The sequence below is a fragment of the Acomys minous genome (genome assembly GCF_964271855.1).
Source record: "Acomys minous genome assembly, chromosome: 16".
In the NCBI taxonomy this organism is placed as follows: domain Eukaryota; kingdom Metazoa; phylum Chordata; class Mammalia; order Rodentia; family Muridae; genus Acomys; species Acomys minous.
The window spans coordinates 11,153,762-11,179,348 of NC_140498.1; the positions used below are offsets into that span (position 1 = coordinate 11,153,762).

The 25,587-nt window shown below is 46.7% G+C and overlaps 1 protein-coding gene across 1 annotated transcript; it reads right to left on the reverse strand.

Moving 5' to 3' along the window:
- Positions 1 to 25,350, reverse strand: ALKBH5 (alkB homolog 5, RNA demethylase). The gene is made up of 4 exons (XM_084763750.1): positions 23,997 to 25,350; positions 14,750 to 14,830; positions 2,950 to 3,105; positions 1 to 1,762 (listed from the first exon to the last, which is right to left on the reverse strand). Exons 1-4 carry the CDS (start codon positions 24,767 to 24,769, stop codon positions 1,585 to 1,587), a joined length of 1,188 nt encoding a protein of 395 aa, XP_084619876.1. The 5' UTR covers positions 24,770 to 25,350; the 3' UTR covers positions 1 to 1,584.
- Between the last annotated feature and the right edge of the window lie 237 nt (positions 25,351 to 25,587).

The following is a 25,587-nucleotide window of genomic DNA, read 5'->3' on the forward strand; positions in this document are numbered from 1 at the left end:
TATATTAGATTTGGTTTTTATTGTAGAGCACACACATATTAGGGCAAAGTGCTGCACAAAGAACTACAAATCATTTTGGGGAAAAGAGCAGTTAAAAAAAAAAAACAAAACAAAAAACAAAAGCAAAACAAAAAACCAGAACCAAAACAAAACAAAAGCAAAACAAAAAACCCCCCAAAACCCAAAACCACAGAAGACCTGCAACTGCTTTAGTTATGCAGTCTCAACTTGATGGCTCCACACTGGCAAAGGATTTCTGACCCCAAAGAGGGACTTCCTGATGGCTGGTTGCTCCCACATCTTTGCAGCCACTGAGGCCTGAGAGGCAGGCCTCTGTACACCGCTGGAGTGATGGTAGCATGGCTCCTCCAAAGGCCTCTGTTTTTGGCAGGCCCAGTCTTGGCCTAGCTGGCAAAGTCCCTTAACGAATGTGGATTAGCAAAGCCCCACAGCCTTCCAGGATCTAAACAAGCGGAAACTGTCAAAGACGTCACTGTTCTGGCTTTTTCTTTCTACTATTTTCAGAAGTTCCTTCCCCAGCACCCAGGCCCCTGAGGCAAAGAAAGTACCAACCCAATATACAGGTCTGACTTCTGGCCTTGGACGTACGCTACAGGTGGACCTTCTTAGAGAGATGATGTCGGAAAAGATGGAGAAAGGAAAAGGAGAAAGCCAAGAGACTAAAGGGAAGGAAACATCTCAGAACAAACAAAACAAACAACAACAACAAAAAAAAACAAAGCTCTACCACACACCCCAAGTTCCCATAACCCAAATGCTAGACTGGAAGCAAATCAGTTCCTCTAGCTAGAAACAATTCCTACAAATGACCCACTGCAGCAAGTCTAACTGCTCCATACAATCACACTCAACATGGCTAAATGGAGTAACCCAGCAAATAGGCATGCTCTTGGCAAAAGAGGTCAGGACCACTGTGCTAGTCCCTTGACCACCCAGGACTGGTGGGCAGAGCAAGCCAGAGGGCATGCAGTAAGCCTGGGGACTCAGATATGGGATGGCAGGGGCTGGCACTGTTTAAGCCCCATACCCAGCCCACCTGAATAGTGGGGAATAGGGCATTTGCATGAGCTCCCAGAGCCTGGACAGCAGGTGAGATGCAGGGGCAGCAGGCCCAATGCAGGGCCTGTGTGGCTCCAAGAAACCTCATCCAAGCATGAGCATCAGTGAAAAAGGCTGGCAAAAGAATAGACTGTTTAAAACACTGCAAAGATTTACATTTAAAGCCCAAACAAGAATTCCTTAACCAGAACATTTAGTGTGTTTAAATAGCCTTAGCCTGATGCAGTTCCACTTGAAGACAGGTGTCCCCACTGTCTCTACTGGCTACTCTGGTAAGAGCATTCCCCTACAGAAGCTCACAGCCTTTCCCATCAAGGAGGAAAGCCAAGAACATAAGAACTCAGTTTTTTTTGCCAATTCTGTTCTTTAGCCTTAATGGGTAACAAAGCAAGGAAAACGTATATAGGACCAAAATAACAAACAAACAAAGAAAAACACTCAAACAAAACAGAAGATGGGGCAGCTACATCAGGATTAGCCAGAGTCCCAGAAGGGCATGCGGCCTCAGTGTCTTCGCATCTTCACCTTGCGGGTGGGGCTGCTGGCTGCCTCTGGGCAATCTTCTGAGGACTCATAGGATTTGCGCCAATAGTTCTCAGAGCTAAAGCTCCCCCTCCGCCTGTGTGAGGGCAGAAGCACAGACCTCCGATTTTCTTCTTTGTCCATCTCCAGGATACGGGGCCTGCAAACAATGGGACAAACTGTTACTTGCGAAGCCAGGAGAGATCTGGTCTTGCCACCACTGAAGGGGACTCAGAAGCCCCTGTCCTTGAATTGGGCTGCTTTGCTCTGCAGGTCCTAATGGAGACGCACTAACAGCAGCGGGGCCTGCCCACTAAGTGACAGTGACCAGTCCTTGTCTTGTGCGTGTCTCTTCACCGTATAGTCTGCTTAATTCTGACTCGGTGGCCAGTACTGCGTCAGGTGTTCTAGGCTTTCCTCCTCTCAGGCCCTGCCACACACCTCGCCTCTACTCACCTCCTCCTCTCCTGCTCCTCTCACCCCTTCAAACCTAGCCTCTGAAACCACTGTGCTTTTTTTCTGCCTCAGAACCTCAGCTCTTTCAGTACCTCCTTTTCCTAGAATGCCCCTTCCGCACAGAGTTCTCAGCCTTCTGGGTGTCATTATAAATGCTACCCTTCCAGAAACCCTCTCCAAGAGATCCTTGGTTCGTTTCTAAGTGCCAAGAAGCAAGCAAGCCTCCCCCCACCCCTGTCTTTTTGAGATAGGGTTTCTCTGTGTAGCCTTGGCCGTCTTAGAGTCCACTCTGCAGACCATGCTGACCTCAAAATCAGAAATTTGCATGCCTCTGCCTGCTCAAATTAAAGGTATGCACCACTACTGCCTGGCTCCAAGATGCAACACCTAAGTATAAACCTACAAGTGTGTCCAGATTAAGATTGAACATGGCTAGCTATGGAGAGCCATGACATTTTCCATTTCTTTTCTTTCTTTCTTTTTTTTTTTTAGATTTATTTATTATATACAGTGTTTTTGTCTGCATGTACATCTGTGCGCCAGAAGAGGGCACCAGATCGCATTATAGATGGTTGTGAACCACAATGTGGTTGCTGGGAATTGAACTCAGGACCTCTGGAAGAAGAGAAAGTGCTCTTAACCTCTGAGCTCTCTCTCCAGCCCCAACATTTTCCATTTCTTAGACTTCTGCTGAACTCCTTCCTCTAAGGGGCAATAAATATGCACTGGCTGGGTGTCTTGTCTGTTGTGTGCTGTGTGTGTGTTTCACCAATGCCACTTTCCCAAAGGAAAAAGACAAGGCTTTGAAGTAAAGGACAACTCCAGGTTCCTAACCAGCCCTCACACAGACCATCAGTTACTCTGCTGGCCTCTAGTGAGGGTTCTAAGTACCTGTGGGCAGCATCAGGGTCTGCCTTTCGGTGGGACCTTTTGGGTTTCAGCGCAGGGTCTCTGTTGTTTCCTGACAAGCGATCTGAAGTATAGTTGGGTGGCAATGTGGAGCTGCTCAACGATTTTGTTTCCAACCGCGGTGCATCTAATCTTGTCCTGCAAAGGAAACGCACACACGAGGTCTCAAAATGGCCTCTGGTAAGGTCATAAGCCCCGTGAGAACCAATCTATCTCCAGTAAAGACGTACTTGGCCTGCAGGCCAGCAGTCTATGTTCTGCACTTTGGTCTCTTCACGGTTCAACTAGAGATTAATCTAGTGATTTCCAGAAAAATCACCTTCAGGCCTCAAAGTGGAAACTGGGAGTAACTTGACTTACAAACCTCCAATGATTAGGATTTGCTATACATGCAGACAGACCCCAGAGCACTCTTAGCCACAGAAGGCAGCATTTCTCAACCCAGTTAGACTTCCAGTTTCTCTGGGAGCATCTACCCAACCTGCCAGTGAATTGTGGGCATGCGCCAATGGCTTCTCTCATCCCTGTAGCAATACAAACACAGGGAGGGTTTGCCCTAGGACTCTAGAGATGGAGGAAAGCAGAACCACCATACTTTCTTGAAGACCAAGTGGCAGAGCAGGGAACGGAGAAGCCTAGCCTACTCCACACCCCTGCCACAACCTAGCTGTGGCCCTCTAGGGAATGCTAGACAAGCAGAGTCCAAAAAGGGCTTCCTTTTATTTATGGGGGGGACGGACGGACAGACAGACAGACGGATGGACACACACACACACACACACACACACACACACTTTTCAAAAATTATGTATATGTGTGTCCATGAAGGCCACAGAGTTGGATCACCTGGAGTTAGAGCTACAGGTGGTTCTGAGCCTCCTGACATGGGCGCCGGGAATTGAATTCAGGTTATCTGGAAAAGCAGTGCATGCTCTTAACCACTGAGCATCTCTCTAGCTGCTCCCCCAACCCAAGGGCTTTTGAAATTTTGCTCTGTGTGTGTGTATGTTGTGATGCATGACTTTAATTCAACACCTAAGAGGCTGAAACAGAGGCAGGCAGATCTCTGAGTTGGAGACCAGCCAGGCCAAACAATGAGACTCTGTCTTTTTTTTGGTGTGTGTGTGTGTGGGGGGGGGTGTTGAGACAGGGTTTCTCTGTGTAGCCTTGGCTGTCCTAGACTCCCTTTGTAGAACAGGCTGGCCTTAAACTCACAGCAATTCACCTGCCTCTCCCTCCTGAGTGCTGGGATTGAAGGTGTGTGCCACCATGCCCTACTCAAGACCCTGTGTTTTTTTTTTCTCTAAGATTTATTTATTATTTATACAATATTCTGCCTACATGTGTGCCTGCCTGCCAGATCTCATTACAAATAGTTGTGAGCCACCACATGGTTGCTGGGAATTGAACTCGGAACCTTTGGAAGAGCAGAAGGTGCTCTTAACCTCTGAGCCATCTCTCTAGCCCAAGACCCTGTCTTTTTTTTTTTTTTTTTTTTTTTTTTTTTTTTTGGTTTTTTGAGGCAGGGTTTCTCTGTGTAGCCTTGGCCATCCTGGACTCACTTTGTAGACCAGGCTGGCCTCGAACTCACAACGATCCGCCTGCCTCTGCCTCCCGAGTGCTGGGCCAAGACTGTCTTAGAAAGAAAGAAAGAAAGAAAGAAAGAAAAGAAAGAAAGAAAGAAAGAAAGAAAGAGAGAGAGAAAGAAAGAAAAGAAACACAAGTGCAAATTTTAAGAAACACATTTCCCAGTAAAGGCAAAACATAAAGGGACAGAAAAGCATAAATTAGGCTTAAGGTGAAACAAAAGTGATGATTTGCCTAGCAGGGCTGAGCTAGGGGCTCAGTTTAATTCTGTGTCTAGCACTTGCAAAGTCTTGGGCTCAATAACCAGCACAGGAGGAAGAAGAAAGAAGGAAAGCAGACAGAGTCCTTATGAAAGGAGACAGCCAGCCTGAAGACTGCCACTCCCAGAGCTGCAACCCTTTCATCAGGACAAAACAAATCAGACCAAGGTACATATCAGACTGGAACAGAGAAGATGGTCAAGGGTACATGAGTCAATATGGACTGGGGTATTAGCTCAAAGAGTTAAAATGCTTGCCAGACAAGCAAGAGGGACAGAGTTCAGATCTCCTGATGTATATAAATGCCAGGTAGGTATAGTACCTCACCTGGAACCACAGCCTCGGAAATGATCTCTGGAGCAAGATGGTTAGAAAGATGCCATTCTCACAAGCTCTCAGTTGAATTGAGACAACTGATCAATGAATACAATAGGGACCAGAAAGAAGGCTTGGGGGTTAAAAGTACTTTTCCAGAGGACCTTGGTTTGGCTCCCAGCACCCACATGGCAGCTTAGAACTGTCTAACTCTACTCCAGTGGTTCTCAACCTGTGGCTCACAAGCCCTTTAATAAACTTCTATCTCCAAAAATACCTATGTAAAGTGTGTAACAGCAAAATTACAGCTATGAAGTAGTAAAGAAAATAATGTTATGTTGGGGTCATCACAACATAAGGACCTGTATTAAAGGGAAGGTTGAGAACCACTGCTCTAGTCCCAGGCATCTGATGCCTTCTTTTGGCATGTGGCCACCAGGTGCCGGCAAAATATCAATATGTGTAAAAATAAAAACAAATTTAAAAATGAGCAAGCTGGTACAGTGGTACATGCCTGTAATCCCAGCACTCAGGGAGGCAGAGGCAGGTGGATCTCTGTGAGTTCAAGGCCAGCCTGGTCTACAAAGTGAGAGTCCAGGACAGCCAAGGCTACCCAGAGAAACTCTGAACCCTGTCTCGAAAAACCAAAAAAAGAAGCGTAAAATAGAGATGATAGAAGATTCCCAATATCAACTCTGGGTCTCCAATGTGTACCCCAACACACATGCACATATACCATAGACACAGGGAAAAGAACAGAACAACAAAATAACGTCCAACACATTCACCCGTAGACTGTGGGTAAGGAATGGATAGACTTGTCCAGAGCCCCTCTTATGTTCCTTAACCACTCGTTTAACAACACGCAGAGAAGCTGCTGAAGGTAGGAACAATACTAAACCAGAGGTCAGATCGCTGGCTTCAGTCGCACAAGGCCTCTAGCAGAGAGAGGTAGTACTTACTCACTGTGGTGGAGCAGAGATGCCTAGGGCCAGCACCACAGTTCTGGAAGACAGGAGGCCAGCCTATATTCACTATGTTCCAGAGGTAGCAAGTGTCTCTGTGGGGCAATAGCTTAGGCATGGTCACAGCTAGGGAAACCAGGATTTAGCCACTCATACTTTCCTGAGGAACAGCACAGAGTGCGCTCCCCACAACCACCCTCTATTCATCTATACATTTAACTAGGACCTCTGGCTCCAGTGGTAAAATAAGCCTTTCAACTTAGGCTCCTACAACCTGTCATGTGTGAACCCCACATCCTGTTGCTTTTGGTGGCTTCCTATTGCCACCCAGGTTTCTACCAATTTCTACCTCATTTCTAATCTGTTCCAACATAAAGTATGCCTTAGAGCCTGCCTTCCTTCTCTGTGGTGCCATGAATAGATCCATGGCCTCACACAAACTAAGCAAGCCTTTAACATGGAGCTACATCCCTAGCCCAAAGAGCACCTCTTTGCCAAACTGCCTCAGCCCGAGACCCTTGTGCTCCTGAATAAGGCCCAACCACTTGAGTACTTCCTGCATGTCTCTGGAATGCCATTCTTGACTTGCCCCTCCCCGGTGAGCATTCCGTAGCTAACTTTCTCAGAGGACACAGATAGGAGATCACCTGGGCTGGGTATAGCTCAGTGGCCCACTCATAAACCGCCACCAAATATAACAATCCTTGTAGGCCCAGTTTTCTTAACCAATATATTGTATTATGAACTTATTAACCAAGCATACGTCACTTATAACCCGACTAACCTAAACGATAGGCAAAGAGGATCAAAGAATAACAAAACAGTAAGGGTATCAGTTCCCAGGAACGATTCTCCTAGCGTAAAAGCAGGATTTCTTCTGCTGGAACCTGGAGTAACCAGAACCTGGGACCTCAGCAGGAGCCCGGAGCTCCGAAGCCTTCTCTCGAGCAGTTCTCTCTAGGAGCATCTCAAAGAGGAGCAAGAACAGCCAAAACTATCCTAAGTCTCCAAAGACCCCGCCTCTAGTTTTGGGCTCATTTATATATCTCCTCCCAGAGTCTGTCCATGGATCTTTCAGCTGGCAACAATCGACCTCCCGCACGAGGTGGTTGGTCTTCTAGAAGGTTAACCTCACCTGTTCTCACAAGACCGCTCCGATCCTACACTTGGGATCATAAAAAAACATGTTTCTCTCTCCTTCAAATTCTCCTGGCACTAACACATAGAACCTAGAACATACTAATGGTAGCTAACTCTTGGTAAACGGATCTCTAGCTGTTTCTTCCCTAGTGCTTCAGAATATTCCTAAGACCTACTTTATCAAAAGCAACCTATTTATACTGCCTTGTCTCACTTCACCTATTTCAGCTGGTTAGTTCAATGGACAGTGTCATCTCAGGAATGCAAGTACAGACAGACCCAGTGCAGCCCTGAAAGCTCTCCAGAGGTGCAAATGCTAATCTAAGCTTTCTTACCACTCCATAAGCTGCACTAGTGAGTCTCCCACACTTCCTGGCCTTGCAGCCACTGAACATACCATTTCTGTCTAGCCAGTAGTTTCTAGCTCTGAAAGCCAGATGTGTCAAGCCTTCTCTGATTCTCCCACTAAGAGGGATGTAATTATTTTTTATTTCTTTCTAATGGGCCCTCCAGGAACATATTCTGTGCTTTCTATCAGTGTCCTTTGCTTTGTGCTGTAATGGCAAGCAAAAATAAGAGAGAACTAGGGGTGTCTTATGGTGCCTATCCTGGATGCCTATATACAATAAAACCTGGTGACAAGCCAGAAATCCCGGCTCAAAAATCATCCCAAGCAGCTCATGCCCTGCCTGAGTCCCTTCCACAGCTCACATCTCCTATTCTTCAGGTTAATATGTGAACGCGTGCAGCAAGGCAGGTCCTCTAAGGAGTATCAATGACTGACATCCAGGGACAATGCTGGATACAGGAACTTTTAAAGACATGCTACTATTTCATCCCACTCACTGTCAAGATAGTGGACTCTCCCCAGTATTACAATTCTCTCTCTCTCCCACCTCTTCCCCTCCCCAGGGTCTCTCTATGCTGACAGTTCTGGAATTTGCTATGTAGATTAGGTTGGCCTCAAACTCAAGAGATCTGCCCGCCTACTTCCCAGACTACAACCCTCTTAGTAAATTAATTATTCTGGTTTTTCAAGACAGGGTTTCTCTGTGCAGCCTTGACTGTCCTGGAACTCTGTAGACCATGCTGGCCTTGAACTCAAGAGATCCATTTGCCTCTTCTTCCTAAGTGCTAAAATTAAAGGTGTGCACCACCAATGCCCAGTTAAGTGTTTTTTGTTTGTCTTAGTATTTTATTTTTATTACCTAAATGTGTATTTTGCCTGATTGTAAGTATATGCTGAGGCCAAGTGTGGTGGCACACACCTTTAATCCCAGCACTCTGGAGGCAGAGACAGGCAGACTGCTGTGAATTCAAGGCCAACCAGGTCTACAAAATGAGTCCAGGACAGCCAAGGCTACACAGAGAGACCCTGTCTCAGAGAATGCAGAAGAGGACATTAATCTCCTTGAACTGGTATCACAGATGGTTATGAGCCGTCACGTAAGTGCTAGAAACAATCAAATTCCTCTGGAAGCTGTTTCTCAGAGCCTTTTTATTTTTTGTTAATTCTTGGTGTGGTAACATGCAATTTAAAAAAAGATATTTAATTTTTAATGTATATGAGTGCTTTATCTGCATGAATACCTGCATGCCAGAAGAGAGCATCAGATCTCATTATAGAAAATGGTTAAGAGTCACCAGGTGATAGCTGGAAATTGAACTCAGGACCCCTGAAGAGCAGGTGACACTCTTAACCTGATGAATCATCTCTTCAGCCTGAACACACCTTTCTGTTTTGTTTTTTGAGACAGCTTCTCTGTGTAACAACCCTGGCTGTCCTGGAACTCTCTTTGTAGACCAGGCTGACCTCAACCTCACAGAGATGCAGGTGGCATGCACCTTAATCTCAGAACTCAGGAGATAGAGAAGGGAAGGGTCTCTACAAGTTGGAGGGCAGCCTGGTCAGCTAGAGCTACATAGTGAAGACTGCCTCAAGACAAATTTGTGTGCGTGTATGCATGCATGTGGACATGTGTGTAACTTCATATAGAAGACTATGGAGGCTGTAAGAATGTGCTGGAAAGCCGGGCGTGGTGGTGTACACCTTCAATCCCAGCACTCTGTTGTGAGCTGGAGGCCAACCTGGTCTACAAAGGGAGTTCAGGACAGCCAAGGCTATCACAGAGAAGCTTTGCCTCAAAGAACAAAAATGTGTTGGAGTCCCTTAAACTGAGTTATAGGCAGTTAAGAGTTGCCCAAACTGATTCTAGAAACTGAACTCAGTTCTGGAAGAGCAGCAAGTGCTTTTTTTGTACTGGTTTTTCGAGACAGGGTTTCTCTGTGTAGCGTTGGCTGTCCTGGGCTAGCTTTGTAGACCAGGCTAGCCTCGTACTCACAACAATCCACCTGCCTCTGCCTCTCGAGGGCTGGGATTACAGGTGTGCACCACCACGTCTGGCTGCCCGGCTTATTTCTAATTTAAGTACCCATCCCACTGACACATGTTCTGGGAGGTAGGTGAAGGCAAGCCCTAGAGTGCCCCACTGTGCAAACCACTAAGCCAGGAGGCTTAGGTTCAAGATCTCACTCAACCACCTACTATGATGACAAACAAACTGGTTTGTAGTCTGAGGGTTTTACTTCCTTCAAAGGAGCCACATTTTGTTTAGCCAAGCACATGGCAGAGATCCATCTACATCTCTTCAGGATCTTGTCAGCTGACTGATTTGAGCTGGTGTTAGAACTACCAGGTCCTGTTGTGGCGCGTTCCTTTAATCCCAGCACTCGGATCACTGAGTTCGAAGCCAGCCTGGTCTACAAAGCGAGTCCAGGACAGCCAAAGGTAACACAGAGAGACCCTGTCTCAAAACCCTGCCCCACCCCAAAAAGAACTCCCAGGTCCTTCTTCTGTAGTTTATGCCATCTTTATCTGAACTTTAGGCAAGACTGACTCTAACTCCTGAATATAAGGAACAGGGCAGACTCAATGTCCAGACTCTACTCACTAGAATTTGGGTCTTACCAAAAGACACCAAATCACCAGGTACTACAAAGGCCACCCCTGATCTCTAAGTAGTATCTGGATGCCCAAGTTAGGATGCTTTCAACTATCTCATTTCATCCTTTTATAAGACAAGTCCAAACAGCTATTCTAAAACTACTCTTTGGCATTTCAAAATTACTCTCCACTAATCAACTGATGTCTCATTTGGCTGGGTGGCAAGCTAGGCACCAGACACATCCTCAACTATTCCTGAATATGAATTTGGAAATTCACAATTGCCATGCATATGCGCTGTGCAGCCTAAAGAGGGATGGTGTGCTGAAGGGCTACAGGTATGCAAGGTGCTCTGAATGCAAACACCTGGGCCTTGAAGGCTGGCTAGGGTGATCAGTGTGTATATGTAGGAACTGGAGAGTGGTGATGTGGATATGAGCATATGTTAGAAAAGTGTTTCTAGGCCAGCACTGTGGTGCACGCCTGGAATCCCAGCACTCGGGAGGCGGAGGCAGAGGCAGGCAGATTGTCATGAGTTCAAGGTTAGTCTGGGCCACAAAGTCCAGGACAGCCAGGACTACAAGAGAAAGGCTGTCTCAAAAAGCCAAAAGAAAAGTGCTTTTAACAAAAGTCGTCTTGCTATAGAACCAGGTCAGAAGTTCCTGATGCACTGGGGCTGTGGGTACTTCAAGGTAGAGTAAAATAAAGGGACCTGCAAGAGACTAGCTAGATACTTAGGCTAGCCTGGTCTACAAAGTGAGTTCAGGGCAGCCAAGGCTGTCTTGAAAAACTGAAAGAATTTCATTCCTTAGGCAAGACATCAATGTCAATCCTTGGATTACTCTGGGTTAGCTGATGTTCACTATCAATGGTGCAGGTTGTATTCATAGTATATACCATTGGCATGTGGTAAAAATGGCACTTGGCTTCTGTGATCTTCCCCACCTCCCACCCCCCCCCACCCCCCACCCCCCCCCCCCGAGACAGGGTTTTTCTGTGTAGCCTTGGCTGTCCTGGACCCGCTTTGTAGACCAGGCTGGCCTTGAACTCACAGTGATCCACCTGCCTCTGCCTCCCGAGTGCTGGGATTAAAGGCGTGCGCCACCATGCCCGGCTGGCTTCTGTCCAAGTATAAGAAAAATCAGGTCACAGAGAAACCCTGTCTTGAAAAACCAAAATCAGGCAAATCCCACTGCAACAGTCTATAAAATACCCAGCCAATCAAGACTGAGAAACTATTATAGCCAAGTAAAGTAACATGACAACTAGATGCAACACAGGATGCACCTTGGATGAGAACAAGGACACATGAAAAAAATTAAGTACACCTAGTTGTGATGGTTAATCTCAACAATCATCTTATTGATTCCTGGGAGATAAGCCTTTGGGCATGGAAGCTTATAGAAGATTATCTTGATTAGGTTGAGCTGGGAAGGCCTGCCCACTGTGGGCAGCACCATTCCCTGGGCTAAGATACTGGACTGTATAAAGACAAAAGGGAGCTGAACATAGCATTCATTATTTTCTGCTTGCTTACTCTATATGAAATGTGACCAGCTACCTAAAGTTTATATCCTGGAACTGTGAGACAAAATAAATTCTAAGTTACCTTTGTCAGAAATGTTTACCACAGAAACAGGAAAATTAACGACGATACTAGGTAAATCTAAAACTAAGGATGATGGTGAATGGCTCTCAAAGCCCCAGGCAGGCTAACAAATGCTTTATCACTGGGCTACATTTCCAGCCACAATTGATTTCCTTTCTTTTGTTGTTTGTTTTTAGAGAAAGGGTCTTGCTATAATGCCAAGCTGGCTCCAATTCCTGGGTCCCAGTGACTCTTTTTTTGTTGTTGTTTGTTTTGTTTTGTTTTGAGACAGGGTTTCTCTGTCTCTGTGTAGCCTTAGCTGTCCTGAACTCACTTTGTAGACCAGGCTGGCCTCGAACTCACAGCGATCCACCAGCCTCTGCCTCCCAAGTGCTGGGATTAAAGGCATGTGCCACCATGCCCGGCGTCCCAGTGACTCTTACCTCAGACTTTCAAGAAGCTGAGACGACAGGCACATGCCTAGCTACTACTATATCTGTCTATCTCTCTGTACTGGGAGTTTAACTCAGGACCCTGATTGCCAGGTAAACACTCTACCACTGAGCTATATCCCAAGCCCAGCATCCATTTTACTTTAAGACAGACAGGGTCTCAGCTAGCCCTGGATGCTCCCTATAGCCCAGTGAGATCCTATACTTATACTCTTCCTGCTTCAGCATTAGTCTTTCGAGACAGGGTCTCTCTGTGTAGCCTTGGCTGTCCTGGACCCGCTTTGTAGACCAGACTGGCCTCGAACTCACAGCGATCCGCCTACCTCTGCCTCCCGAGTGCTGGGATTAAAGGCGTGCGCCACCACGCCCGGCTTAGCATTAGTCTTTTAACTGCACAAATATACCACACTAAATTGAAGACATATATCATCAACAGCGGAAACAAAATAGAGGGCACGTGGGAACTCTAACGGTCTCACAATGTTCTACATATCAAAAACTATCAAACAAACAAAAAACCAAAACCAGTGTATAAAGTTTTCCTAGTTCTACCTATGTCATGATTCCCTTTGTAGACCAGGCTGGCCTTGAACTCAAAGTCATCTGACTGCCTCTGCCTCTCTGAGTGTTGGGATTACAAGCATGCGCCACCACGTACTTTGTAGGCATTTTTAAATTTTGTTGCAAGCCAAGCCTGCTGACTGCAATCACAGCATTCAGGAAGGCAGAAGCAGGGGGATCACTGTGAGTTTGAGGCCAGGGTGGTCTACAAAGGGAGTCCAGGACAGTCAAGGATACACAGAGAAACCTTGTCTCAAAGGAAAAAAAGAAAGAATGAAATGAACTAACAAAGGAAAAGACAAGCAAAGCAAGCCCACTGTACAGGCTCAGATTATGCTTGGTAGGATGTATATTGTTTGCTTTGTTTGTTTTTTTACTGGAATCTGATGCCCTCTTATGGCATGCAAGTGAACATACTGGTAGAGGATTCATATATGTTAAAAAAAGGGGGGTGGGGATGGGGACTGGAGAGATGCTGGCTGCTCTTCCAGAGTTCCTGAATTCAATTCCCAGCAACCACACAGTGGCTCACAACCATCTATAATGTGATCAGATGCCCTTTTTTGCCCTGCAGGTGTACTGAATGGCAGAGCACTATATTCATAATAATCAAATCTTAAAAAAAAAAAAAAAAAAAGATAGGGTCTCTTATCATGGTGGCATACATCTTTAATCCCAGAACTTCAGAAACAGAGGCTGGTGGATCTCTAAGAGTTCAAGACCAGCCTGGTCTACATAATGAATTTGAGGCCAGCCAAGACATTATAAAAAGGATTAAAAAACAAAACAAAACCAAAAACAAGCAAACAAAAACAAAACCAAGACATGACAGACAAGACAGAAAGAAAACAAGCCAGCCAGCCACTGCAAACCTCATGTGGCCCAGACTGCCTTGAAGTCCTCTCCTACCTTCACTTCCTCAGTGTTAACACTTCAGGAGTGGCTCGCTATGTCTAACTTTTCTCTTTTTCCTTCCTTCCCTTTCCCCCCTTCTTTTCTTTTTTATTCTATGACAGGCCTGACTCAAAGTCTCAATCTTTCACCTTAGCCTCCCAAATGCTCAATTAGTTATTAATGAGTGACCATGCCCAGCTAGGACAGGGCAGGTTATAAATGTTAGAATGTCCCCAAGGCCCCTCACCAGAGAGGGGACAGTCACATCTGTGAGCCAGCTAAATACTGCATCCTAACCTCCCACTCCTGTCACCTCTCCTCATTCCTTGCTCCTTCTAGAAGTGAAAGCCTAGGCATTTTAAAAGTAGGCTGCTACAGTACAGTCTAAAAATAATCACTGAAAGTGCGCGTGACAAATCAAAATAGGGGGGTAAAGAAGGGCGGGGGCGGGGGTCGGCTTAGAAAAGTACTCCCCAAGTCCTGTTTTAAGACTGTGCCCAAAGAGTCTGGAGACAACTCAAGATTAAGAGAATACACTTGTTCTTTTTCTTTTAAGATTTATTTATTTATTACATATACAGTATTCTCCTTGCATGTACACCTGCACACCAGAAGAAGGCATCAGATCTCATTATAGATGGTTGTGAGCCATCATGTGGTTTCTGGGAATTGAACTCAGGACTTCTGGAGGAGCAGACAGTGCTATTAACTGCAGAGCCATCTCTCCAGCCCATAATACAGTGTTCTTGCTGAGGCCCTGAGTCTGGTTCTTAGCATCCATGTCTGGTGGCTCACCACTACTCTATAGCTCCAGGGGATCTGACTCCCTCTTCTGGACTCCACAGACACACGCATACACTTACACACAGATACACATATTACAAATAAAATAAATCCTTGAAAGAAGAGAAAAATTGTGTCAATAGATATCAGGAGCACTTTGTTATTCCCTAAACAGTTTAAGGATGTAAAAATAATTCCATAATGACATACCAGAAGTAGAGAGAGGTAAATTCTCAAAGGATCCAGACAGGCCCACAGGTATGGCAGAGAATGCCAGACGTGAAGGTACTTACTTCCTGAGAATGATGACCGCCCTGCGTTCCTTAATGTCCTGAGGCCGTATGCAGTGAGTGATTTCATCAGCAGCATACCCACTAGAAAGAAACAGAACAAATAACCATAAGAGAGTAGACAACCGAAGTTCATGGGGGACAGGAAAAGGATCATGTCTTATGGTTGCCTTCTGCCTACTATTTAAGAAGTTCATGAAAGGAAAATATCACATTTAAGGTCTAAGAAGTGTCTGCCTACAAACTATTCAATGAAAAAACTGGCACAGAAGACTCATTGGTCACTTAACACTCTGAATTAGGACTCTTCTAGCATAGACTAGAATCCTTTAAGTTTGCAGCTCTTAAGGTTAGGGTATAATTCTGAGGTAAAGCACTTGCCTGGCATGTATGAAGCCCTGGGTGCAATCCCCAGGACAAAAACAAATATAAAAACAAATTCTTTCAGCAACTGGAGGAAGGTGAGAGTCCTTGGTGAAAAGACAGAAAACTGGCCCCACCCATGCATAGAGAGGAAGTGGAGGCGCTTACAACACAGAAATACAGGGAAAACTAGCATCATTAAGTCCCAACAAAGAACTTTCCTACTTGGAGAAAAAGCTTTCAAAAGCCTCCTCCGGGGAAATTAAAAAAACTTCCGTGATTTTAACACTGCTTAAAGGCTAACAATTGTGCTCAGGTCACTATCCTCCTCTCACCTGACACTCTTCTGATCTGAAGTTCTGGGAATAGTTCTGATTACTGAGCTCCTCACATGTTCTCAATGAGCACCTCCAAGACATCTCTACCTAGCTGCAGAGATGAACACAGCTGGATACCTTCCCAGAAGATACGAGGCCTGATGGAAGAGCTTTCCTTCCAGCTTCCCCATTTAGGACTCCCAGCTGCCCCTGAGCATACACCTTTTCCTCATGGCTGCTGATCAAGCTACTTCTCCTGTGTAGATGTACAGGTAATATGTGCCTCACTAACTGAAACATCTGGGAATGACTCCTTAAGGGCATGGCTGCCCCAAGAACAATGCTGGATTCAAAAGCCAGTAAGAAATACAAAGCCAAACTGTTTCAGGGCCAGTCCTCAGAGGAGTGGCTCTCAACTTCCTAATGCTGCCACCCTGTAAGACAGTTCTTTATGTGTGGTGACCCCCAACCATTACTTTTACTGTTACTTTATAACTGTAATTTTGCTACTGCTTTGAATTATAATATAAATACCTGTATTTTCCAGAAAGTCTTAGGTGACCCCTGTGAAAGGGACATACAACCCTAAACGGGCAGCATCCCACAGGTTGAGAAACACTGCTCTAGAACAAAGTGCTTCAGAATTAAAAATCTGATTTAAGCCGGTTGTGGTGGCACACACTTTTTTTTTTCCTTCTGAGACAGGGTTTCTCTGTGTAGCCTTGGCTGTCCTGGACTCACTCTGGGGACCAGGCTGGCCTCGAACTCACAGAGATCCACCTGCCTCTGCCTCCCAAGTGCTGGGATTGAAGGCCTGCACCGCTGGGCCTGGTCTACAGAGTGTGTCCAGACAGGTAGGGATATTACATACAGAAACCCTGTGCCCAAAACCAAAACAAAACAGAACAAAACTTATTTGAAAATCAGGCTTGATAGTGTATGCCTTTAATCCCAGAACTTGGGAGGCAAAAGCAGGTGGATCTCTGAAAATTCAAGGCCAGACTAGTCTCCACAGCAAGTTCTAGAACAACCAGGACTACATAGAGTTCCCTGTCCCCCAAATTCTGGTTTGAGTCCATGCTGGTGATAGAACAAACCTCTTTATAAATGCCTTACCTATTCCTATCCCCACTTCTAGCTGTTTCTAGATGACGGTTTTTTAGTGTTTTTTGTTTGTTTGTGTGTGTTATCTCCACCAGAGACTATAGACAAGTATCTATAAGCCAATCAAGTTGAAAAATATTAGAGTTTCAGAAAGTACTGTTATGTGAAAGGATCTGAGACTTACTATGTCAAAAGACTCACTGACTCACTGAGTACTGAGCAAAGAACCCGCGCTTCACCCTTATGAGACACACCACACAGGAGTTACAGAGGTCTTGGGTTCAGGACTTTATCAGCTACAAGCTTTTTGGTCTGGCTGTCCTGGATGCAGCTCACTATGTAGACTAGTTGTCCTTAAACTCAGTGATCCACCTGCCTCTGTCTCCCAAGTGCTGGGGCTAAATGTGTGTACCTTCATGCTCTACCTAGCTACAAGCTTTGTGACCTCTGTTAAGTTCCATGTTAAACAGAAAGCCTTAGTTTCTTCAATGCTGGTAAGGAGAGCAGTAGATTCTCCACTGTTCATTTTGTTATGCTTTATAATGTAGGCACTCATTTCTTTGATCACTATTAAGGACTCGGGATGTTAAAAGGCATATAGGGCCGGGCGTGGTGGTGCACGCCTTTAATCCCAGCACTCGGGAGGCAGAGGCAGGCGGATCGCTGTGAGTTCGAGGCCAGCCTGGTCTACAAAGTGAGTCCATAACAGACAAGGCTACACAGAGAAACCCTATCTCGCAAAACCAAAAAATAAAAAAATTTAAAAAAAAAAAAAAAAAAAAAAGGCATACAGATACTGCTTCCTTTCAAGGCAGAATCAAGTTAGACCAGTTACATGACTGGAAGGGAGCAATTGGAGGCCTACTTGAGGGTTGAGAATGATGCTGCATAACTCCGAGTATGTCAGACCCTCCTACCTAAAAGCCTAAGGATCTGGCACGGCTAAGAGGCCTAGACCACTTCAAGCCAGAGCCTGGGTTCAGCTCCTCCAAAGGAAACACAATCTCAGATCCCCTTCACAGTTCTACACTAGGGCTTCTTGGCCTTATTTCCAGACTAGGTACTAGCTCTGGGTTTCACTCAAAACACACACACACACACACACACACACACACACACACACACACACACACAAAAACCAACACCCACCCCCCCACCCCCCTGCAAAAAAAAAAAAAACAAAAAAAAAAACCAAACCAAACCAAAACAAGAACCCTACTTGCTGCAGGAAGACAGTGAAAATCTCATTCTGCCAGTCTGAAATGTAATATGCCCTGGATCTTGTTCTACCCTTGATGTAAAGGAAAGTTCTACGGCTTCCTACTGCTGTTTTCACAGGGAAAATTAGAGGAACTATCTTATACTGTCCAGCTGGCCTGCTCCTGGGCTGAGCCTCCATGCCTAGCAATGACCATCAAGTAACATAACCTAGCTCTGTCACTCACTAGTATATCCCTTAGAATAATTCAAGGGAGCTCCTCTCTCTTGGTAAAATTTCCCTAAGCCCCCTCCCCAGTTGATTTCCTCCACGCCACCTAGCCACACCATCCCATGATTCTTACTATATTTGGACTATGGAAATTGTGTTTTCCTTGTAAGACAACACTCTCTAAAGGCCTTACTCAACACTGCACTGTACACAAAAAATTAAGTATGTGCCAATATTCTACACCAAAGAAGTCTAAACACTTCGAAGCCTCTATTTTAAAACCAACACAGCTGGGTGTGGTGGGGCATGCCTTTAATCCCAGCACTCAGGAGGCAGAGGCAGGCGGATCGCTGTGAGTTCGAGGCGAGCCTAGTCTACAAAGCAAGTCCAAGATAGCCTAGGCTACACAAAGATGTCTTAAAAAAACAAAAAAACCAAACCAAACTAAACAAAAACCCCAACACAGATTAGAACAAACTTTTCCTTGAAGGACTGAACACAGGTTAAATAAATCTGGAAAACCATTAATAAGAAAATGTACAAGACTATGCATGTCTCTTTTAGGCACAGTTTTAGAGATGGAGTTGCTAAGGCTCATTTCCAAGATGGCCACCATTCCCCAACTGTTCCATGTCCTGCCTAGACCAGGACATGCCGAAATAGATAGATAGACAGACAGACAGACAGACAGACAGACAGACAGAAAGAAAGAAAGAACAAACGAACTAGACAAGGGAGCCTAATGCCAGGCTCCCTTTGATGGGCTAGTTTCCCTAGGCAGCCCCCTTGAGTCTGCCTCACCACTGTCAGGCTTGTACAGGGAAGAAGAAAAGGGCTGGAGGTGGGGCAGGAGCCACAGATGCACAGGTAGGACTGTGAGCTCAAGCCTCCAGGAAAAGAAATGGCTTAACTTTAAAGAAGTCTTGGGGCTTTGTGGCACAGATACATCCGATTCTGAGTATTGACAGCAGCTCATTTCTTGATACATCTTTAACTAACCTTCAAGAACTCAGCAGTAACAGATTCCATCTTTTCTAACTCCTCTAAGGCATCACTGGCTTCCTTTTTAGCAAGAGAAAAGCAAGGCCAGTGTGCACATGCCTCCCAGTACTCACGGAGCCTCTATACATGTGAATTCTAGGGCTATTCAGTCCAGTCCCCCAACCCCACAAGTAATTTGCTTATGTTCAAACAGCTAAAATAGTGATGCAGAAACTTTCACCAAGTTTGCTATAGTCTTTTCATTTTTGGAGGCTGAATGTGTTAAGAAAAAGTGAAAGCAGAAAGCCAGGCATGGTGGTGCACACATGTAATCTCAGCAATGGGGAGGCAGAGGCAGGTGGATCACTGTTGAGTTAGAGGCCAGCCTAGTCTACAAAATGAGTCCAGGACAGCCAAGATAACACAGAGAAACCCAATCTCAGAAAACCAAAAAGCAAGCGAAAGCAGAAAGCCCATCTGTGTTTCTTGGTAACAAAAGGTTTAATTTGTCATGGGGCCTTGCTGGCCTCATCAAAGAATATGGGCATAAGTACCAGTCTCATGAGACAAGGAGGATTATATCACACAGAAAGCTGTGCACTAATAGCTTAGGCTAAAATGGCCAGCCAGTCAGCCCTGAGATTTTCATGGCCTGTTTATATTCCTTGCTTGCTCTGAGCTTCCTGCTGAAGACCATGGGTCCCAGTTAGCTGCTTCTCCTTTGCTACTTTCTGCCTTGTTTGCCTGGCAACACAGAGAGCAGGAAATTCCATTAACTAACAACCCAGCTGAGGGTGCACAGTTCTCACTGCATCTCATGGTAATAGAAAATTTCAAACAAGAGGCAAGTGAGATGGCTCAGAGATAAAGGTTCTTTCTGCCAAGACTGACTACCTTAGTTTGATAGTAAGGACCCACACGGAGAGAACCAACTCCTGAGTTGTTCTTTGACACACCACGAATACATAAGCACACACACAAGTAAATGTTCATAATGAAACAAAATCCAAATAAGAGGTGCAGTCCAGGACTTTTCTGCCCTACTTTCTCAACTATTTTAAGCCACAAAGCTAAATTTTGCTTTCAGTCAGCCAAATAAGATCAGCTATTAGCCCCAAACGGACAGGGATGCCCAATCCCCCAATACTGTTAAGCAGAAGAGTAAAAGAGTAAGCTCACCCATATACAAGGGATGGCTAGGAGAAGACCTAGTGGCTAAGACCCAGGCCTCTGGGAATGATTAAAGAAAACATTTGTAAGCAGTTAGCCTTCAGGTGATTATTCTTTTTTTTCAAGACAGGCTTTCTCTGAGTGGCCCTGGCTGTCCTCAAACTCCATCTGCAGACCAGGCCGGCCTCGAACTCAGGAAGATCCGCCTGCCTCTGCCTCCTGAGTGCTGGGATTAAAGGTATGTGCCACCAATGGCCAGCTTGAGGTGATTATTTTAACTAAAACAATGTAAGTCTTTTTGTTTTGTTTTTGTTTTTTTGAGAAAGGGTTTCTCCTAGACTTCCTTTGTAGACCAGGCTGGCCTTGAACTCACAGAGATCCACCTGCCTCTACCTCCTGAGTGCTGGGATTAAAGGCGTGCACCAACACGCCCTGCTTTTTTTTTTTTTTTTTTTTTTTTTGAGAGTCTCTCACTGGTTAAGAAGGCAAGGTTGGGTAAGTGGCTAATGAGTCCTGTCTCCACCTCTCTGGCCCTGGATTACAAGTATGGCCATCACATCTGGCTTTAAATAAGAAAAAAAAGGGGGGAATGGAAGATTCCTAGGGAATCAAACTTAGATTCTTATGTTTCTAAGCACTTTGCCAACTGAACTATCTACAGCTCTAAGATGTGCTTTAATCTCTCCTTTTCCCTTTACAGAGCCAGGACAAAGAATGTGGGATGAATTGACATGAAGAAAAGGTTAATGCTAGATCCCTAGAGAACAGCATAAAAAGGGAACCTCCAGGGGCTGGAGAGATGGCTCAGCAGTTACAAGCACTGACTGTTCTTCTAGAGGTGCTGAGTTCAATTCCCAGCAACCACATAGTGGCTCATAACCATCTGTAATGAGATCTGATGCTCTCTTCTGGCCTGCAGTTGTACATGCAGGCAGAACACCACATACACAATAAATTTAAGGGAAAAAAAAAGGGGGGGGAGAAACACCTCCTTCCAGGCTCAAAATGAGATGGTCACCAACACAGTCAAAACCTGCCCGTTGTTTTGTTTTTGTTTTTTGAGACAGTATCTGGAGCCAAACTCTGATGGCCATAAAGTGTTATTAGTGTCTAATAGATAATAAATAAATAAACAAATAAGAGCATCCCTAGCCTTTAATACTGCAAGGACAGTCCATCCAGAAATGAATTTACAAGCAGCTCCAGGTATCAATAGTAGTTGAGAAACTACTATTATCACACCAGGATAAGCCTACCAGAATCTCTGATAGGGAATACTATCTGCCTCACAGCAATCATCTTTATCAATGACCGAGGTCTACTGCTATGTAGCTCTGCTACTGTGTGCATCCACCACTCTGGCTAATTTCTACTCATTCTTTATGTTCCAGCTTCCTTCCTCCCAAGAACTTCCAATATCTCACAGTGAGTAAGATGTCCCTTTCAAGCTGGGTGTGGTGGCGCCTGCCTGTAATCCCAGCGCTCAGGGAGGACAGCCAAAGCCTCACAGAGAAACCCTGTCCTGAAAAACAAAACAAAAAATGCCCCGTTCAGCATGTTTCTCTGATTAGCCTTCTGGATTCTGATGATCCACCTGGTCTAAAGCGTCGACTGAGAATGAACTGTGAAGATTGGAGCCCTGTTTCAAGATCAACCAACTCCCGAGCTGCTTTCCCAAGCAGAGCAGGGCCTCACTAGGTGGTTGTGTAAACACCTGAGTGCCTATTCTGTATCATGCTGTTAGACACCACACCATTTAACTAAGACTTCAAAAGTTGGCACTATGTCTGCTATACAGCTAACACACCTATGAGAGCCCAAGGAAGGCTAGCGGCTCACTCCTGTAATCCTTGCACTCTGGAAGCAGAGGTCGTAACAGTGCTGAGTCCAGCCTAGACAACAGGGTGAAACTGTCTCAAATAAATAAAATCCCAAAGCAAAGGAGAGCTGGACTCGAAGCCTGGGGCAGCACTTTTCAGGATGTGGCTGGGCCTCCCACACTAACTCTGGAGCCAAGTCTGAATCCAGGAAGGGACTGGGAAAGCTTTAGGACTTTACTACTGCAAAGAGAAGACGATTTTCCTGATGATGCAATCTTGTTAATCACTAACAGACCTGCATATTAAGAATTTGAAAGTTCTGCTTTTAAATCTAAGAGTGTGACTGTTGGGGGAGTCTCAAAGTGCCTTAAGAACTCCCCACTAGGCAACCAGTCACTGCCAAACTTTTATATAACCTAAAAGGTGTATGACCACGAGAAAAAATATCCCACTAGATGACCAAACGGCCTTTATGTGAAATCCTTTGAGCACCAAGAAACTTCAACAAGGAAGACCCCAAAATCTTCCTTACACAACAAGCTCCCTGGAAATTCCTTCTTCTGGGAGGGTAGGTGGATCTTTTTGAGACAATGTCAAACTCACAGCAATCTTACTACTTCTGCAGGGAAAGTTGAGCATTGACTTCCAGTTGGAAATCCCTTTTAAGCCTTTTAAGCACATTTTCTCAAGACATCCATCTGGAGCTGGGTGTGGTAGCACACACCTGTAATCCCAGCCCTTGGGTAAGCAGAGGCAGAGGGATCGCTGGGTTTGAGGCTAGCCTGGTCTACAAATCAAGTCCAGGACAGTCAAGGCTACATAGAGAAAAACCTGTCTCAAAAAAGAAAAAAGAAAAAGATACCTATCTGGAAGCACCATGCGTATCTGAGACACTCAAAAACAGTTGTATTGTATACTAGGCCTCATTTGGAGGGTTACTGAAGGACATTAACTACGCTTACCTTTCTCAGGGCTGAAAGAAGACAGCCTCTGGAATAAAACTTCACTTCATTTAAACACCAGCAGTGTTCCAGCAGATGATTTACTCTGCTGGCCAGGGCACTGAGCTAATTCTTAGCAGGACCTAGGGCCCCAACTGGCCAAGAGCCTAAGATGTGGTCACCGAATCACAAGGCCAAACACCAGGTCAACAAACCAGCTGTATTTTGTTTTACTGGATCCCAGTAACAGCTATGGCATTTCTACAAAGTGCCTCAGAGGCCTGAAACTGAGAATTTTAAGAGCGTGCTGCTCTTTATTTCTGGACAAACCACTAAAATATTCAATCCTGAAGAAGTCATTCTTCCTGAGAATGGAGAAATCTGTATCAAAAAAACAAAACAAAACCCCCAAAAAAACCTCAAGGGCTTTGCCTTTTCTGCTAAGGAATCCATTATACTTTACTAAACCACAAACAACAGAACAGAGAAAACTTTTCGATAGACAAACAACAGAACAGAGAAGATAGTTACACATAGATTTCCTTTCTTTTGAAGTCCAAAACCGAAAGTGATTTGCTTAAAACCACAAGGAAGCCTTGAGGTCTTCTATCTCTAGGTACCACAGAAAACCCGGCCAGTGCACATCTGTAACCCCAGCACTTGGGGGAGGCCGATGCAGGAGAATCAAACATTCAAGACCATCCTTCTTTGTGCAGAAAGTTGAAGGCTAGCCTGTGCTACCTGAGACGCTCCCCCCCCCAAATAAAAAACAAAACGCAGGACAAGCAACACACACACACACACACACACACACACACACACACACAGGAGGCGAACTCCTATGCTAGCCTTCAGAAAATGCTTAGCCTCTCACAAACAGGCTTTTAGATGAATTCTCAGATAAGCTATTATAGCAACTTCAAAGCTGCCTGCAGGTACAGAAATCCATACTGGTTTTATCCTGCTAGGAGCTTTAGGCACAAGCTTCCTATGGTCTGCACGCAAAAAAGATGAGTCAGAGCCATAAAAAGAACCGAGGTCCCATCAGCTGCGGCTTTCTGGACCCGGCTGGATAGTTTTAGGAGGCAGGGTACAGGGCCAGTCCCCTCCTCCCAGGTGTGTTACCTGAGCACAGTCACGCTCCCTCTGCGCACCGGCAGAGAAAGCACAGGTTCCGACACCCGGATGGGCTTGAACTGGAACTTGCAGCCGAAGCAAAGTGCCGAGTCGCTAAAGAAAGACACGGACACGATCGGGCGCTCGAAGATGTGGATGGGGTCGACGTGAGATACGATGCAGCCGCCGGGCTGGTAGTCGTTGATGACCGCGCTGTTGACGAAGCCCTCGGGGATGACGCGGTGCTCCACCAGCTTCTGGATCACCAGCTGATGCACCCATTCGGGGATCTCATCGACGTCGCCCGGCGGGTAGAGGCGCTCCTGGCCCGGCCCGCGCTTTTGCAGCTGGGCGCCGTACGTGTAGCCCTCACCGAAGAAGTACTTGTTGCGCAAGGGGGCCCGGTCCACGGTATGCTCGTTGTACAGGCCCTTCTCGGCGCGGGACACCACCTCGTCGATGCGGGCCTCGATCTTGGAGCACTCGTCCTGGCTGAAGAGACGGATCTGCCGGATGCCGCTTTTCACCTTGCGCGCCTCCTCCTCCTTCTGCGACTGCTGCTCCTCGTAGTCGCTGCGTTCCGGGTCCGAGTCCTCCTGGTACTTCCGTTTGGTGGTCCCGGACACCGGGTAAGGCTCGGCGGCGGCCGCGGCAGCCGCGGCGGCGGCCACGGCGGCGGCTGCGGCCGCGGCGGCCTCCCGGCTGCCCGCCTTGTAGTTGTCCCGGGACGTCATGGACTTGAGCTTCTCACGCAGGTCCGTGTAGCCGCTGGCGGCCGCCATGGCCCCCCGCAACTCAACTCTAGGGTCCTCCGGGGCGACCCGGCATGGCTCTTGGGGGACGCGCCCAGGGGCCCGGGAGGGGAGCGGACGTCCTCAGTGCCAGGCCCCCATGCGTGGCTCAGGGAACCAGCGGTGGGGAGGGCTGGGGGGGGGGCTTAGAGGGGCCAGGAAGGGGGGGGGGTGTCGAACCTCAGCAGCGGCCGGTCATGCAGCACAAGCGACTGAGCGCGCTTCCTCCTCCTCCCCCTTCTCCACGTCCCGAGGAGCAAGGGCGCCGGCAGCGCCTCATGCCGCGGACGACTTCGGCGAAGACTCGCCCAGACTCCGGGTCGGACCCTCAGACGTCCCGACCGGCCCGCACTTTAAAGCTCTCCTCACGACGTCACCGCCTGCCCGCCCGACCTCCGACAGCGCCGCTCCTTAGCGGGCTTCTCGGCGCGCATGCGCAGCGCTGCCGGCCACGAGACTCCACGTACTCTGAGCATGCGCGTGCGTGCCAACCCCGGTCGGGGGAAGAGGCCGGCGCATGCGCACCCGAGGCCCGCTCCGTCGTCCGCCGCCCTTCTCCTCCCCTCCCCTCCCCACCCCGCCCCCCCACCCGCCCGAAGGCTTCGAGAGAACCGCTCTCAAAACAACAATTTGCCTTTACGCCAAGCCGCCTCCGGGGCCGAAGGACTCCACCCGCTGCTGGGTGCTCGCGGTGCTGCGCTGCCGCCCCGTGGCATCGCGCGGATGCCCGCAGGCGCCTCAGCTTCCAGGGCACAATCCTCGGGAACCACCACAACCCAATCCGCCCGGTGACCGCCCCCTTTGGCGCT